This window comes from Necator americanus, chromosome I, assembly GCF_031761385.1.
Source record: "Necator americanus strain Aroian chromosome I, whole genome shotgun sequence".
In the NCBI taxonomy this organism is placed as follows: Eukaryota; Metazoa; Nematoda; class Chromadorea; order Rhabditida; family Ancylostomatidae; genus Necator; species Necator americanus.
The window spans coordinates 36,387,391-36,403,373 of NC_087371.1; the positions used below are offsets into that span (position 1 = coordinate 36,387,391).

The following is a 15,983-nucleotide window of genomic DNA, read 5'->3' on the forward strand; positions in this document are numbered from 1 at the left end:
CTTTTCTTTTATGTTCTACACTTTTTTTATTTTTTAGCGATAAGTACATATAAAGTGTGAAGGTACCATGCGTACGTATGAAGGTTACCATCGTCAAAATCAGAAAATAAAAGGATATTGCGGAAAGAGCAGAGGATTTCAGGGCGCTTATGCAAGGACGGAAATAAAATATCAAGAAAAATGAGGTTTTCTGGATCTGATGGACGACAAGAAGATGCGCTGAACGACTCTCGCGAGATCTCACAGTACTGTATAACTGCAGTTCTGCGTGAGAAAATTATCGTTGGAAAAAAGGCTAAGCTTACTCGATTAAAGCCTCCCTCTTGATCCGATGAGTTTCAGGAAGAGGGTGGGGAAAATATAAAAAATTTTCTAGTTTACTTCGATTTCTCCATGCACATCAAACTGCTAACTCCTCCTTTGATCAGATTTGAGGAACATTTCTCTCGCTTCTGTTATGAAATCATCCCGAAACATTGTAAATCCAAGGAAAACGAGGCCAAGTGTGGAGAGGACGTTCGCTGCCGTTATGACATTGAACGAGGTGAGAAGCGTAGAGAGCTATGTACACCGGCGAGATCCTTTCATCCTCATAGATTTAGAGGCGAAATTCAGAAAAAAAAATAATAGAAAATTCTAGAAATTTAGAACCGAATTCCCCCTACAATTGACTCAAATTTACTCCGTCACATTACAGCCAGTAGATTTGTACGAAATTCTATATCATCTTCTTTTTTTTCCCCTCGTTTAATGGTAGTACAAGAAATTAAAAAAAGCAGACCGCAATTCTCGCGGTCATAGAGGTCATTGTTATGCATTCCATCGTATTTTTCCCCCTGATGACAATCCACGAAATTTTCCGGACGTTGATGGATTGAGAATTGTTGTACCCGTTCGTTATATTAGTTTCAGAAACGAGCAAATATTCATTTTTATCTATATCTTCAAATTTTCCAGAAATATATTATTATATTAGTTCTAGAAAGTATTTTTAGAGTTATTTCCAGAAATCAAGAATATCCACCGTAATAGCGTCTATATCTAAGTTTAAAAAAATAAATTCATGTCCAAAGCGCGCAAAAATAAAAGTGGAAATAATCTAGAATATTTTGACAAGTGATCCTGAGCAGAAAATGGGTCCACGAAAAAATTATTGTCGATACAAAAATCTACAGTGATTTTTCCTCAAAGAAATTCTTTTTCTCTGGATTCTACGTGGATTGCGTCTGTCTCGGCATCATCAGCAGAGCATTTTCCTGCTATTTTCCAGGGCTCTACTATCAGATTTAGATAACTGATCTGATTTCAAATCTGATTGGAATCAATATGATCGATGATATGACCTAAAGTATGACCTAAAGTGTGATCAGCAGGGTGCGAGGATTTTCGAATAGTAATGAGCATGCAGGCGTACCTCACCGGAACCAGTTCCAGTGAGGTTGGCAAACGCCCGCCCCACTGACCTCTTCCGAAAAAGAAAAGCCGCCTACGACGTATTCCTATCATCAACACTCAACACATGCTTATCCTGCTAATACTCGGAAATTTTGTAAATACTGTCAACACATGCATTTCATCACGTAAGTCACTTACTCTATTCCCTTTCCGTTATCCTTTCATACTCATAAATTTCCATTCATTCCAACGAGATTATACCTCTTGTCTTTATTCTCTTTTTGGCTCTTTGTTTGTTTATCCTTTTTTTGAGACTCTTTTTTTTTTGAGACTTGACCATCAACGATGCTTCTAAAAGAAAAAAATTCGAGAAAAAGTGAGCGTTGAGCCGATCCAGAAAAGATTCAAGGGGAGCAAAATTTATACAGCTGCACTGTCTCCAAATCTATTTCTTGCGTCATCACAACAGCTAAAAGAATTTATTCCTTCCTTTTTTTTCTTTTTCTTATTTACTTACCTACTTTCCTTCTTTCTCTTTTTCTCCTTCTCTCTCTCTCGTCACGGGTGGGACTGAAATCATAGTACTAGGAATACGTCATAATACTAGGAACGTGCATAACGTTTTAACATTTTTATTTTTATTTTTATTATTTTTTATCACTTATCTAATATTATTTATTTTATTATTTTTTTATTTTTATGATAATTATTTTATTGTTATTATTTCATTATATTTATTTTTATCAGTATTTCTTATATTTCTTCTATTAACTCGTTTAGTCGTTGTCAATTGTGTTTCAAGAAGGGGGGACTATTTCTGCAATATTTCCTCTACAGTAAATCTAAAATGTCCCGACAACTGATCCTGAGCAGAAAATGGCCTATTCCTATCTATCCCTAGTTCCAAGTGATGCTTTGTTAATGCCTATCATACGTGAATTTAGAATAAATTCATTCCTCTTGCGCCCGAATATCTTTTTTTTTCCTTTTCATTTCATTCCTCTTGCGCCCGAATATCTGTTTTATTTTATATTTTAAAAAAGTCAAAAAAAGGCTCATTGCCGCCTTGCGCAACGATGCTGTCACAAACTTTAATAAATAAATCAGAATGAAAAAATAAAATAAAGAATAAAAACACAGATAAAACAATAAAATATATCTACAAAAACATATTTAAAACTATATCTAACAGCATAATAACTGCATAATAACAACGTAGCACAACCACTTGTTCCTCTATCTCCTTGCAACTTTCGTCTCTGTTGTCCATGGCTCTCAAATCAAATCCAAATCCTCAAATAATTCTAATTGATCGATAAAAATAATAATGATAATAATAATAATAATAATCACAGTAATTACGTAATTAATAATAGTAAAAGTAATTAATAATAATAATAAATAATAATAATTAACAATAACATATATACTACATAATATATAGTTAATAATAATATATACATAATCATTTTATGATATTTCCCTGCCATTCATGTTATTTTTCACTCTTAATTCCTCTAATAATAATTTAGTAATAATTTTTAAAATATTCCCCTGCTATTCATGTCATTTTTCACTTTTAATTTCTTTCTATAACACGATAACAAACTACTTGCGCGAAATTTGGTTCTAATCTGGAATGTTGCCATAAAATATTGTGCCCGAACCTGTCCTCACATACATGGACGGATAAAATATGGTCGAATAAGCGAAGGGGAGGGAGACGAAGCGCACTTCTTTTTTGACTTCAACGCTCTTCATTTTAAGTGCTGGACACCACATTAGCTGGATTCAGTGTTGACTATTGAAAAAGTCTTTAAAGAAAAGCCAGTTTCACGCTTTGTGTGCGCGCCGGCGCGATCGCCGCCACCACTAAGGCTAAGTGATGTTGACTCGATTTTCTACGGAGAGAGAGAGAAGTAAGAATTTTAGCGAGCTTTAAAGTACTTTACCTAAAGGTCCCTAAATACCTTACTCTTTACCTAAATAATTCCTGGAATAAAAAATCCATAGCCCATGTTTTTCCTCCAGTCATACGTCAAAGATTGGAAAATAACTAATTATTGATTGGAAATTTGAAGCCTAACAATTTCACGCTACGGTGAAACAACGAGTCCCAGGTATCCTCGATAGTCTCGGATATATCGTATATATCCTCTTCGCATAGATGAGCTTTCTATATCATATAATAAATTAATATAATATAATAATAATAATAAATAAAATATAGGGCCATTAAATATTTCAAAAAACAAGCATGCAATTAGTAAGCTAACGTTCATACCTACCTAGATTTTTTTTAAAATTTTTATTTGCTTTATTTTATTTATTTTTCTAATTTATTCGATTTCATTAATTTCTTTCTAGGACTATAGTCAGGTTAAAACGGAATGAAGCTCGGTGCAGCTGCCTAAGCTAGCGTTGCGATTAGGATCTAGGGAGGACACTTGCTAGCCCCACTGATCACTGTAGTACCCGATGGTCCCGCCTCGATTCTAGCTGCTACGCTCCACCGCAACACTTCGAGCGCAACCGCTTACGCAACAATTTCAACCGTTTACGCACAAATTTCGTTCCTACATTGATTTTTTTAAAATTTTTATTTAGCTAATTTATAAATAGGTTCATTTCGTCTTAATCCGACTATGCCTTTTTTTCTGGGGTGGATAGCTCCTCTTCCTTATACGAGTGAAAACAGTTAGCTGATAGATACCACGGAGACGTGAAGGTTTGATCCTTTTTTTGAAGTTTGGGATAATGACAACTCGTCCATAGGTGAAGTTCAATCTACCTTGCTTAATAAACAAACAATTATAAATTTTGAAAGAACTATGGCTGAGTAAAAATACATTTTAAAAAATGTCTAGACAAAAAAAAACGAAATCTATGATGTAATGGGATGTTCCAGAGGATAAGACGCGTATGTCCTTGACCATTCGATTCGAGATTTGGAAAAAGTTGACGGCGCCGAACGTTAGCCGCTACAAAATGTCGTCGAGATTCTCAGTTACTCCTCAGAAAGAACCATAATTGACAGAAAATTAAGAGAGCGCAGTGAAGAAGGAATAAGAATGGTTTATTGTGATCATTGAGGTGACTCTGACCCTTGTTTCTGGATCTGATCTTTCATGGAAGGTTATTTATCTTGTAAAAGAGTGTTTCCGAGGGTAAATTGCTTCGAAAAGGCAATTTTTTTTAAAACACGTGGTATTTAACTACTTAAATTGCAATGAAGAGAAAATTTGGTTTTTTTTTTGCTTTTCTATGCGGATCCTAGACTTGTTTTCTTTTTGCCTTACGTTTGGTAAGAAAAAATAAAACGAATCCAAAATTTACTCCTCATTTTATCGGATTAAATACTTAACTTACTACTACTTTAATACATGATTCTTTTTAATATTTAATACATGATTTACTTTAATACATTAATTTAATACATATGTCTACAATTTTGAGGGTCATTATGACTCAAAACTACTTTGCACCAGCCAAAAACCCCAAGTTGCACTCCCCGGTCCAGTGCAAAAGAGTTATTTACAATTTCAATACACTTGAAACTGAGTATTTATCGAAATCGATTCGACTTTCAATGAACTTCGGCCTTATGTAGTATTGATTTGGCCAAACATTAGCCAATAAAATTAAGAACCTCGTGTACAGCTCATAAAAATCAATAAGTAACTAATAAGACTAATTTTTATAGTCTAGTCTAGTTTTTAGTCTTTTTTACTTTTATAGTTTACACTTTCATAATCCCTCAGGTCCTAATACCTAACTTATTGAGTTTTGATTCTTTTCATTACTAAATCATCCTTGTGCCAGAATCGTACAAAGGACTAATCCCTGCTCATTCAATTCTTTTTCCTGTATTTTCTGTATTTATTCATTTTCGTTCTTTCCACATCCTTTTTGCACGTCATTGAGCAGTAATAAATAAATAAACAAACAAATAAATCAATAAATAAGAAGAAGTAAGAATTAACGAGAAAAATTAAGAAGTAGTAATTAATGAGTGACTACACAATTTTACCAAAGTGTCAATTAAAGCAATAAATGCATCGAGCTTAAACCTAATTTTACCTAATTTTTTTAATGATTTATTTAGTTTTTTTTATTGTATTTTTTCAATTATAATTATTTCTATTTCATTTAATGATTTATTTGATTTTTTAATGAATTTTTTTATCACAATCTTTTCCATATTTGTTCTACTACTGTAATTTTACTGTACCACCTGTAAAAACTGCTATGTGAGCTCATAATTCGTATAACGATCAAATAGCAATGTGATTTGCACGAATACTAGCAGTTATTAGCTAGCTAGTTAGCTTATTTTATGACATCAACTCACATTTCAACAGGTTTCAAAACTCGAATCCTACAGCACTGTAAACGCAGCGTTCCACGAAATTCTCGGATTTATTTTCATTCAAGTTTGAAATTTTTCAAATTCAAATTTATATTGAAGAAGAGCTGCATTATGGGAATCAGATTAGTTTTAATGAATAAGAACTAAATCGCGCAGCGCTTACCAAATAAACTGGAAATCAGACGCTTCAAAGAGATTCAGGGGGTTCACATTATCCGACGAGACTACTTTTTACATTCACATTCCGATTTTCCATCGCATCATTCGTTTTGTAGGTGAAGAAAAGTTGCGCCACAGAAGAGCGAATTGAGGTCTCTGGAGGTATATTTCTTCTAGATTTGAGGGGATGTTTCCCTTTTATACCTACTCTATTCCTGAAAAATACATCCGAAATTCTAGGGATTAGTGAGCAAACCGCACATCGAATGTCTCTGCTAAGGCTGCATTTAATAACTCTCTTTTTTAGCCTTATCGTCAAGTTGTGGATGTAGCGGTTGTTCATGCTCTCTTCCGGTCTCACCATCAATTTCACCTCACGTCACTCCTGCCATCATACAACCTCTTCGTTCAAATCCGTCCCCACCGCAATATCTGCACTCTTCCCCGATTCCAAAGGATCCTTTCACATCTCCGATAAATGAGCCAAAAGTGAGTTCGGAATTCTTCCTGTTAACCATAAATTTTTCACGGAAAATTTCTCAAAAATATTGGATACTAGAAAATTTTTCAGCTGCCAGAATCCCCACCACGTACATGGTTCAGCATGCAAAGAAATAATGAAGGTTTTTCTACGTATACGAGTGAAAGAGGACCATTTGCGCAACCACGTGAAAGATTAACGGTCCCACCACCTCCACCACCTACTGCCCAAACATTTAAAGGACCAACGGGACCATCTTTAGTACCGTATGCTGGTGGAAATGATCTGATCCGATCATCTTCTTTCACCAAGCATATTGCACCACCATCAATACCTCCTACTACGGCTCAAGCTCACATCGAAATTATGCTTCCAACATCAACAAACGCATATGTTGATTTAAAAATGGAACCACCACTACAGAAATCAACAGGGCCATCGTTGTCATCCGCTGCGCCTCACGCTAGGATCCCCCATTCGACTTCGGGCCCGAACCTGGTGCCCAACTATGATCCTCTTCCCAATCAATCCTTTTCCACGAAAAAAGAGGAGACGGAATTGTCATTTGCAGTTCGAGGTGAGCGCCTTAGCTTCTTGTCAATGTAACCAGTGGATCAAATCTCATAAATGTGAAGATTTTTTCTACATTTCCGTCAACAGTACAACGGTCATTTTTAAAGGGGGGAAGGGAGGAGGAGGGTGGGGAGCGCTGGATAATATTTTTACGTCATCTGGGAAATCCCACTCCTGTCTTCTCCAAATTCAGCCCGTCCATTTGAATATTGCAAACTAATCCATCAACACTTCGCCGTAACTTCTGATTTTTACCATTTTCCCTACTTTTCTTTTTTGTTTCAGCAAATACAATGGAACAGAATTAAAGAATAGAAATAGCTTATGTAAACACCCTTACTTTACCGTGTTTCGCGATTAGAATTGGCAGTTCACGAATATAAGCGTGCTCATGCTCGATTCTCCACTACTAATCCACGAAAACGCACGTGAAATAGTCCTGGTTGCACAGGTATCACCAACGATGCAACTTATTACGAGCGAAAAACATCAAGACTTATGGGCCAACCAAAATCAAGCCACATCTAAACCTCTAGCTAGCTGTCTAGAAATGTGGACCTCCTTAATTTTGTTATATTCCGCCTGTATTTTTCCCATACGATTCAATTTTCAGACGACAATTTTCTAACAGGTCGAACAGCCATTTCAAAATCAGGCTACTCAAGTACGGGAAATAAGCAAATCCAGGTCCGAAACGTTTTCATCCATCCATCGATTCGTTACCGTAACTAAACGGTTCGGTTCTAGGTAGCAGGTAGTAAAATAGCAAAAGAAGCAAGCGATTACAACTCGATTGGTGCCTCCGTGGAGGAGGACAGAAGGCCAATGTTTTTGACGTACTATAACCAGGTTGGACAAACATCTCTCATGAATTTCATATACGCAGCGTAAACAAAATGTTGCGGGGGAATTCAGGAATGTTCTGGAGTGATGGTAGCCGTGTTGGAGGACACATCCATACTAGGAGCAACAGAGGAATGCTTAAAAATGGGATGTCAGGCAGTGAATGCAGAATTACATCAAGAGGGAAGCTATACGGTACGGCGTATACGGTGACATTTGGCCATTCTACATTCTATTTTATTTTATTTGATATTAGAGCAATATTCTACAAGAGTTTTAGCAACTTTTTTTTGTTTACGACCTTCTTTCATATGGATTTTAGAGCAAAATTCTTGGAAGAACTATCTATGTATTATTTAGAGTTGTTTAAGATCTTCAAAAATCTCCAGCATTCCCTGAAAAGCCAATTGTTCGTGTAAGGCGAATAACCGCCACATCTCCATTATAAAATTCTTAAAAGCCAAAATTCATGAAGCGTGTACCTGAACTGTTTCGTTTCAAAAAAAAGCAAATTTAATTCCATGCCAGAAATTTTCTGGAAGTGCTACTGCGTTCCATTTGTCATCGCCAAGGTGTATTTATAGTATCAAGCGAAGAGCGTATACATTGCAGCAGACGCTTCGCAATCACTGGGTGAATGTATTCGGCCGCGATTAGACTTTACTAACTTTCTAACCTCCTATTCTAAAGCTGATCTGAAGAAAAAATTTTGGATTTTCAGATTTTTTAAAATTAATAATGAATCCGTCCGAGAATTCTAGAGTAGTAGAAAAATTTGTATGATAGTAGGATTCTAGAGTAGTAGAAAAAATGTCCGAGTATTTCTCGGACTAAGATTTCTCATACTATATTGGGTTAAAGCTAGATTAATCAAGATTAATTCTTAAACAGTAATTGTTAGAGGGAAATTTGATTGGCAAAGTCAGGTATAAAAGGATTAAGGGGCAAAATCTCCAGCGTATCAATAAGCCTAGGATGCACCAGCACGTTTGATAGCGATGCGGAATTGTTGGGGTTTTTTGGACACGTGTTGGCCTATACAATGACTTGCGGGGGCCAGCCGATGTCTCAAGACAAACCCTCTGGACAGGTCTCATAACAATTCTATGATCTCGGAAGAATGAAGGGGTTGGTTGCCATCAGGCCGAATCCGAACCATTAATCGATCGTTCGGTCGCCGTCGGAACCTCTTACCAACTGCACTGAACCCGCTAAATCGAGTATATGATAGATAAATGACATCATGTAAAACAAAAAAAAAACATAATGAAGATGTCATTAAAGCAGCGCTAAAAAGCATAGAAATAACTTAAGTGGTAAGAAGTGACGTTGTAAGGTAAGCGGTCGTTAAAAGATGATAGAGGTAGATGGTTCAATGCGGCTGAGGCCAAGGCTGAAAAAGCATCTCACCCAGGTCATCCTGCTGGAATAGAGAGTGAGGTATTGGCTCGTTAACTATTGGCTTTGACCAGATTTATTCGGGATGTTCTCGGCATCGTTTCCTTGGAATTTTAAGAAATTGTTGTAATTGTAAGAAGGCAAACATACAAACGTCAGATTTTTGAGAGCTGAATGTGTTACAGTAGATAGTTAGTGGATTCTCAATCACTACATAATTGGTCACGGTGAAGTTACTTTTCTGGTCAACGTTGAATCGGTGATGGATGGAGTGATCACGCCAAATCTGTATGGGTGGTACACTACCACCTTCAGACACCTGATTGACCATGCCAGCGCTATTCACTCAATCTTAGAATGAAAATATTCATGATGAGTGATGAGTTCCAAAGAGAAACTGAATTCAATGAACAGAAGAGCAGAAGAAAGAGAACTGAATCCGCCACAACATTCATCCAGTTCCACCAGCAATAAACTTCGGTTTTGCAAAAGCCCAAGTTTTTTTTTCCGCTTCAAACAACGATTCGGAGATATCACATCAGAAAATAATGGCTACCGTGGGTTTTATTAGGTGGAGGATATATGAGACAGAGCTATAGGTATAGCCTGTCCACCGCCGAACAACATAACATCACTGTTACCCGAGTCCCACGTCCCCTCTTTTACTGGTATCGTTGCTTTTTGGCACGGGATTGAAGGTGGCGTATCACGAAAATTACGTAGTTGGGAAAGCTGTGAGGAAAATGTAGAGTTCGAGGTGAAGACTACAGGAATAAGTGTGGCCCCACTTAATTCCCTCTAACAGTCCTGGAAAAAGGCGCGGGAGCAGCGTTTATTCCTACGAGGCACGTTAGAACGCGTCCCTTTTGTACACGCTCCAACCTGCTCTAACAGGCTATTGATTGGCTTTAGTTGAACAGGCAGCTGAGGAGACCTCATTAATTCTCAACCGCTTGCCTTTGCGGATGTGGCGCCTGGAAAACAGTGAACTTCGAAGTAAAATCAGTAGGTTCTTCCCGGGAACCATCTGTGAGCGGGAGTTGGAGATTTTTATGCGTAACATAACGAAATTCGTCTTATAATCTGTTTTATTCTTTTTTCTTCATTTTTCAAAGCATTCCTCCTCTTTTTATGAAGTCATATTCGACGACGTTCGCAGCAATTTTATTTTTTCCCATAAAATTCGTATGAGAATGACATTGACACCAATAAAATTCAATGAGAGCAAATTACAACACAGTTCACATGGCTACAGTTATGAGTTACACGATGCATAACATTGGAGGATGAACAGTAAAAATGAAAAAAAAATAAAGAAGAAAAATAAAAAAAATAAAGATCGACCAGGGTTCGAGCCAGAATTTTTGCGGGAAATAATAGTTTAACGATGATCTTACAATAAATTCTAAGTAAAATTAAATTAAACAAGTTAGCTGAATTTCATTTCACTTTTTCGAATTTTTGTGGAATTATATAGGAGTAATAGAACTCCGCCTACTGTTAACTAGGCAACGGACCTGTCAGGGTGCCGTGTACATACAGCGCACACCAATCCTATAGTTTTATATTCATTTTGGAAAAAAAAATGAGAAAAAGTGCAAGATTTTGTTTTCCAAGAAAACTACTGCATTTATTAATAATTTTCTCTTCCTCGCCAACCTAAGATTACAATTTTTGTATGCAACCAACACTGATTTTAGAGCTTTAAAAAGTTTTTTTTTTTTCGGGAAATACCTCTTTCACCTTTTTTCGGGAAATATAACTCTGAAAATAAATAAAATACAATAAAGTAAATGACAAATTTATCTTATATTTATGTAATGTGTGAGATTTGCGAGTTCATCTGTATGCCTATACATGCAAATTTTATTTTCCTATGCAATTTGAAAAAAATTCTCAAACCAAGCCAGATCCACCGTCGATGTTTCCTTTCGAAACTATCCCGGTTTCTGTTTCGTTTTGCATTTCTACCAGCTTTTTTTTTCTCTTTAAGGGCAGCGCTTATCGAAATTGAAGATTTTGGGACCCCTGTGAGCAAATATAGCGTTCGGAGTATAGATTACGAGTATGAACCGCTCAATCCCCTCTAATTGTCTTGACGTGGGAAGGGACGTTCATTCCTACGAAATACGTAAGAACGGTTCATCATTGTGCACGCGCTGCGTCCACGAGTGAGACTTCGGAAGTCACTGGAGTCTCCGCGTCAGTCTATTTAAGTAAAACCAACAAATAGGCTGATGAAGTGATCGAAGTCAAGGTACAAGGATGTGCGTCCCAACGTGCCTCGTAGGAATAAACGCTGTTCCCACGCCGTTTTTTGGGACCATTGAGGGGAATTGAGTGGGGCCATTCTTACACCTGTAATCTTCACCGCGAACTCTGTATTCTCCCAAAGGTTTCCCCACTTCGTAGGTTTTTTGATACGACGCTTTTATTGCCGTGCCAAAGAGCAACGATACCAGTAAAGGAGGGGACATGGGACTCCGCTGGTAGTGATGTGATGTTGTTATTGCTGTGGATAGACTAGCTCTGATTCATATATCTCTTCCTAACTGAACTAACAGATTATGCACTACTTTTTAAGCAGAACCAAGATTGTTATTGATCCTTATTCTGGCTAACGTTTTTGAACTAACAGAGCCGTTGTTTTTCAGCGGTGACATCTCCGAACCGTTGCAAAGTACCGTCTGTGTTTAATTTCACTATTCTTTTCATCGTTTGTAGGGACTTGTGAAGCGAATTACCTCTGAGTTGTAAACGTATCCAGAGGTTTTGAGTACCATCCCTAGATATCCAATTAATTTGAAGTATTTCATATCGTCTCTTCCTTTTTTCTTCGTATGCAAACATAACGTTACCATAAATAGGTGAGTGGGAAGTTTTATGAGGTGTTAAGCCCAGATATGACTTCCTGTTTCTGTATCCGCTTCCTGTTTCCGCTTTTTTGTAGGAAATAGGAGAAAAAAGACCGTAATGAGTGAAAAAAGAGCAAGAAGGAAATAACAAAAGTCCTTTCACATGTGAATGTAGGGTAGAGCGCTACAAAACGGAATAATTATCAATATTACTTTTTTCCTTCTTCACACAAATATATTGGCGGGTCAGAAAAGCCGTTACAGTATCCAAAAATTTTCGAAGAATAATTTTCAGACACCTGAGTTAGCTTCGATCCATTCTGATGCTGGAGCAAACTGAAACTCTTTTCCAACCTCAATGTACTCTCGTTTTTGTTTATAAATTTGGGTTGGAATTAAAGTTTCTCCATCAAAATTTAATTTTTACTTACCTATCAACCTGTTTTATATTTTTACTTTTAATATTTTAATTTTCTAGATTAAGTTCTTATTATTTGAGAGTTTCATTGACAATCAATCATATCTGTCACTATAATTATATTTTTTTGTTATATCACAATATAATTAACAATTTCTTCACCCTTTAAAGAGCCTGTCTTTTCCTAATATAAGAAAATAAGGAAGAAATGATAAAATAAAACTCTGAAGGTTACAAATCTAAAGAAATTGATCTTAAAAAAATTGTAAGATATCCATAAACCTGGACGAAGAGGGAAAGAGACTACTTTCAGAGTTTAGCTAAAAGGGAACGAATTGAAGTTAAGGATTTCAAAAAATTTGGAAGACATTAACATTACAAAGGGATATGTTTTCAAATTTTCTCAATAGTTTTCAGTTCTCAGAAGAAAAAAATCTATGGATTTGTCGTAGGATATTTTATGACCTGGATGGGTAGCCTGGAATAATCCTGCTTAGAGAAAAGGAAGATAAAATAAAAATAGATGAGCACAGAAGAAAGCTATAGCAGTTCAAAATAGTTTGCAATTCAGCGATATGGGAGGAAACGTCATGTCAAAAGGATGCGGGATTATCCGAACATTCTTCTAAAACCTGTATGGAAAAACAAGGACTATTGTAAACTAATCATATTTCTTCGATGTGCGTGCAGATGTCAAACCCTATTTGCCGAAAAACTGCAAACTCTTTGCATTTGATCCCGGCTATCGGCGGAAATTCCCGGATAGCTATAAGAAATGACTTTTGTAGTTGACATTATTCGATGAAATCTTCAGAAAACGAGGTTTAAGCGAAGAGGGAAACTCTAAATTATTTTAGTCAAAGAATTCAATTTCGAATTTCAATTTTTTCTTCTTGGTCGGAAATGATTTGGGAAAATCGCGCAACGAAGCGATGTTCTCGGAGGACAGCATTCCCAGCCATTATTTTCTTATTTACAAATTATTAGGATTTATGCACCCGTAGCCACAAGTTTCTCTTTCGGAGATTTATTTTTTGAGAGAATAGTTTTTTTTTTTCTGAAAGCATCATCTAATAAATTACTTAAAGGCATCATATCCCGAATTCTCACGAGGAATCCGGTGACGCATTGCTGTTACTGAGGGAAAGGAACCCAGTCTCACCGTGATAATTCCCTCACTATACCTCCCCCACACGTCTCCAAGCGTATTTTAAAGGCAGCGTTCCACGAAACTAACTATGCTGAGGTACCTGTGGGAGAATGTAGAGTTCAGGATAGAATCCCTGATCTGATCATCCTGAAAAAGGGAGTAGGAACTGCTTTAGTTCCTACGAGATGCGTCAGAATGAGCATTATTACCATAAATATACAACAAAAATATTAAATATAAAACAAATAATGAAAGTGCATTAATGAAAAATAATAGTAGAATAAATATGAAAAATACGTTACGTTACGTTACGATCTCTCCCCTCCCCCACCCTCAGCTACTCATTCATTGGTTTCGCTTGCATGGGCTGCTGTTCAGAGGATCCCATCATCGATCTCTGAACACCCGTTCGGTCATGGATACGGGTTTTCCGAGTCCATTTCAGGAACGGTTGGGGGAAACTGAGCCGGCCCATCCTCATATTCGTGATCTACACCGCGAACTCTATATCTTCCCATAGGTTCCACAGCTACGTCAGTTCAGATCGCTGGATTTAAATAGATCCGTAATAATAGATCGATCGTCTTTTGATCTGGCGACTTGCCTGCCGCGATTCCACGAGATTCCCTGAATTGATTGTTGATGTTAGGTTGGTCACTGGGATTTCTACCCGTGTAACTTTTCTCTTTCAATTTTTTGACTATTAAGTAACCAGGGATTGTACTAGTAACTTAATTAACTTACTGTAACCAGGGAGTGTGTACTATGTAGTCAGAGATTTTTTTGCCACGAATATATTAGGTTGCGTCATAAACAACTTCCGTGTTGTTTTTCATACATTTATTGTGATGATGAATTATTGCAATGGCGACGGCGACGTACTGAGCTCCTCTCCTCACTCGCTCGTTGATTAAAGGCATCACCCCACGAATCTGAGGTGGTACGGATTTCCGGTGGAGTATTCGTATACGGGATCGTAGATTATGGAGAGAGGGGTGATTCTGTCCATTTCTCCCTAATTCCCGTAAAAAACGGCTCGGAAGATGCGGCGCGTGCACACGGCTGGCGCGCTCCAATCGAACTCGTCGTAGAAAGTAGCGTGCCGGAACGCTCAAAGCGGGCCTTTTTTTACGGCAGTTAGGAAGAAATGGACGGAATCACCCTCCTCCCCATAATCTACGATCCCCTATACGAATACTCCACCTGAAGGTGTTATGTCTTTAATTTAGCAGATGTCCTGTTTGTTAAATCGATAAATTTCAATTCAAAAGATTATGTGCACAGTTAATTGTTCGGCATATTCCTTATTTCTCAAGGCTATTTCAGTTCACCTATCTGACCACCGTTAAAGGGCGTTCAAACAAGAAAGGATTCTACTGTATGTCAGGTGAGTCCTTTATATCACCACTATGCTGTTGGTAGTTTCGTATGCGTGAGGGTGTGGGGAGTGAAAAGGGAGGATTAGAATAGAAAGCGTCTATGGAACATCTAAGATCCAGGCTGCGGATTTCTATAAATTACTCGGAAGTTGAAGTTGCATTGTTTAGTCTTTTATAAATGTTAAAATGTAAAAATCTTCAAATTTACTGGGTTTTTTTCTCGTTAGTTTTGAAGAAATTTTGAAGGATTATTTAACAGAACTACAATTACAAACTACAAAAACAGTTTCAAGAACGTTTTAATGTTCTAAAAAAAAGTTTTAAAAGAAAAAAAACGAAACCCAAACTTCTCATAGCTATTCTCTAAAAACCAAACCATCCCACTTTTTGTGAAAAACATAATTCCTACCGATGTTGTAATTACGAACAGGAAAATAATCAATCTCTGGATGAGTGTGTACTATTACGAGTAAGCTTCAAATGGATTTACGACGAAATGTTTCCGCATCGAGAAATTCGTACGGAAATCTCGTATTAAATCAAATCATATAATAAAGGATACGATACTTCGGAGAAGTGTTGCAAATTGCTTGAATTTTTTTCAGTGAGTGCAGTTCCTGTAGTACAAAGGAACGAAGATGTACCTCAATCCTTTAAGGTAAGAGCTCTTCAAAAATTGCTACTACAGGCGATATTTGTACAACTTTAATTTCAGTATAAGGAATCCTTGAAGCCGCAACAAGATCCTCAGGATGTGAAAACGTTGTTCCTTCGGCTGTAAACAGCTGTTAACTCATCTGTGAAGCTCAAGTGCACCTCGACCATTTATAGCTTTATAGCTGTTCTTCTTTCCTCTGTAGCCAAGAACACGTTTAAACTGTTTATTCTATCTATAAATGTATATATTATAGTTTAATATGATTAATGACGACTCAAAAATGTACAACTAGGATTAATAAGAAT

General features: G+C 36.9%; 1 protein-coding gene across 2 annotated transcripts; it reads left to right on the forward strand.

Annotated features, from left to right (window-relative positions):
- Positions 1-393: 393 nt before the first annotated feature.
- RB195_007969 (uncharacterized protein) lies at positions 394-15,801 on the forward strand (the record flags this gene model as incomplete). Of its 2 annotated transcripts, XM_064181894.1 has the most annotated exons (9): positions 394-544; positions 6,231-6,412; positions 6,495-6,981; positions 7,591-7,664; positions 7,725-7,826; positions 7,893-8,015; positions 14,968-15,028; positions 15,626-15,678; positions 15,736-15,801. In XM_064181894.1, 9 exons carry the CDS (start codon positions 394-396, stop codon positions 15,799-15,801), a joined length of 1,299 nt encoding a protein of 432 aa, XP_064038648.1. The 2 variants fall into 2 exon arrangements, with proteins under 2 accessions (XP_064038648.1, XP_064038649.1); XM_064181895.1 differs by lacking the exons at positions 15,626-15,678; positions 15,736-15,801 and adding an exon at positions 14,217-14,290 and having other exon boundaries at positions 14,968-14,980.
- Positions 15,802-15,983: the final 182 nt, after the last annotated feature.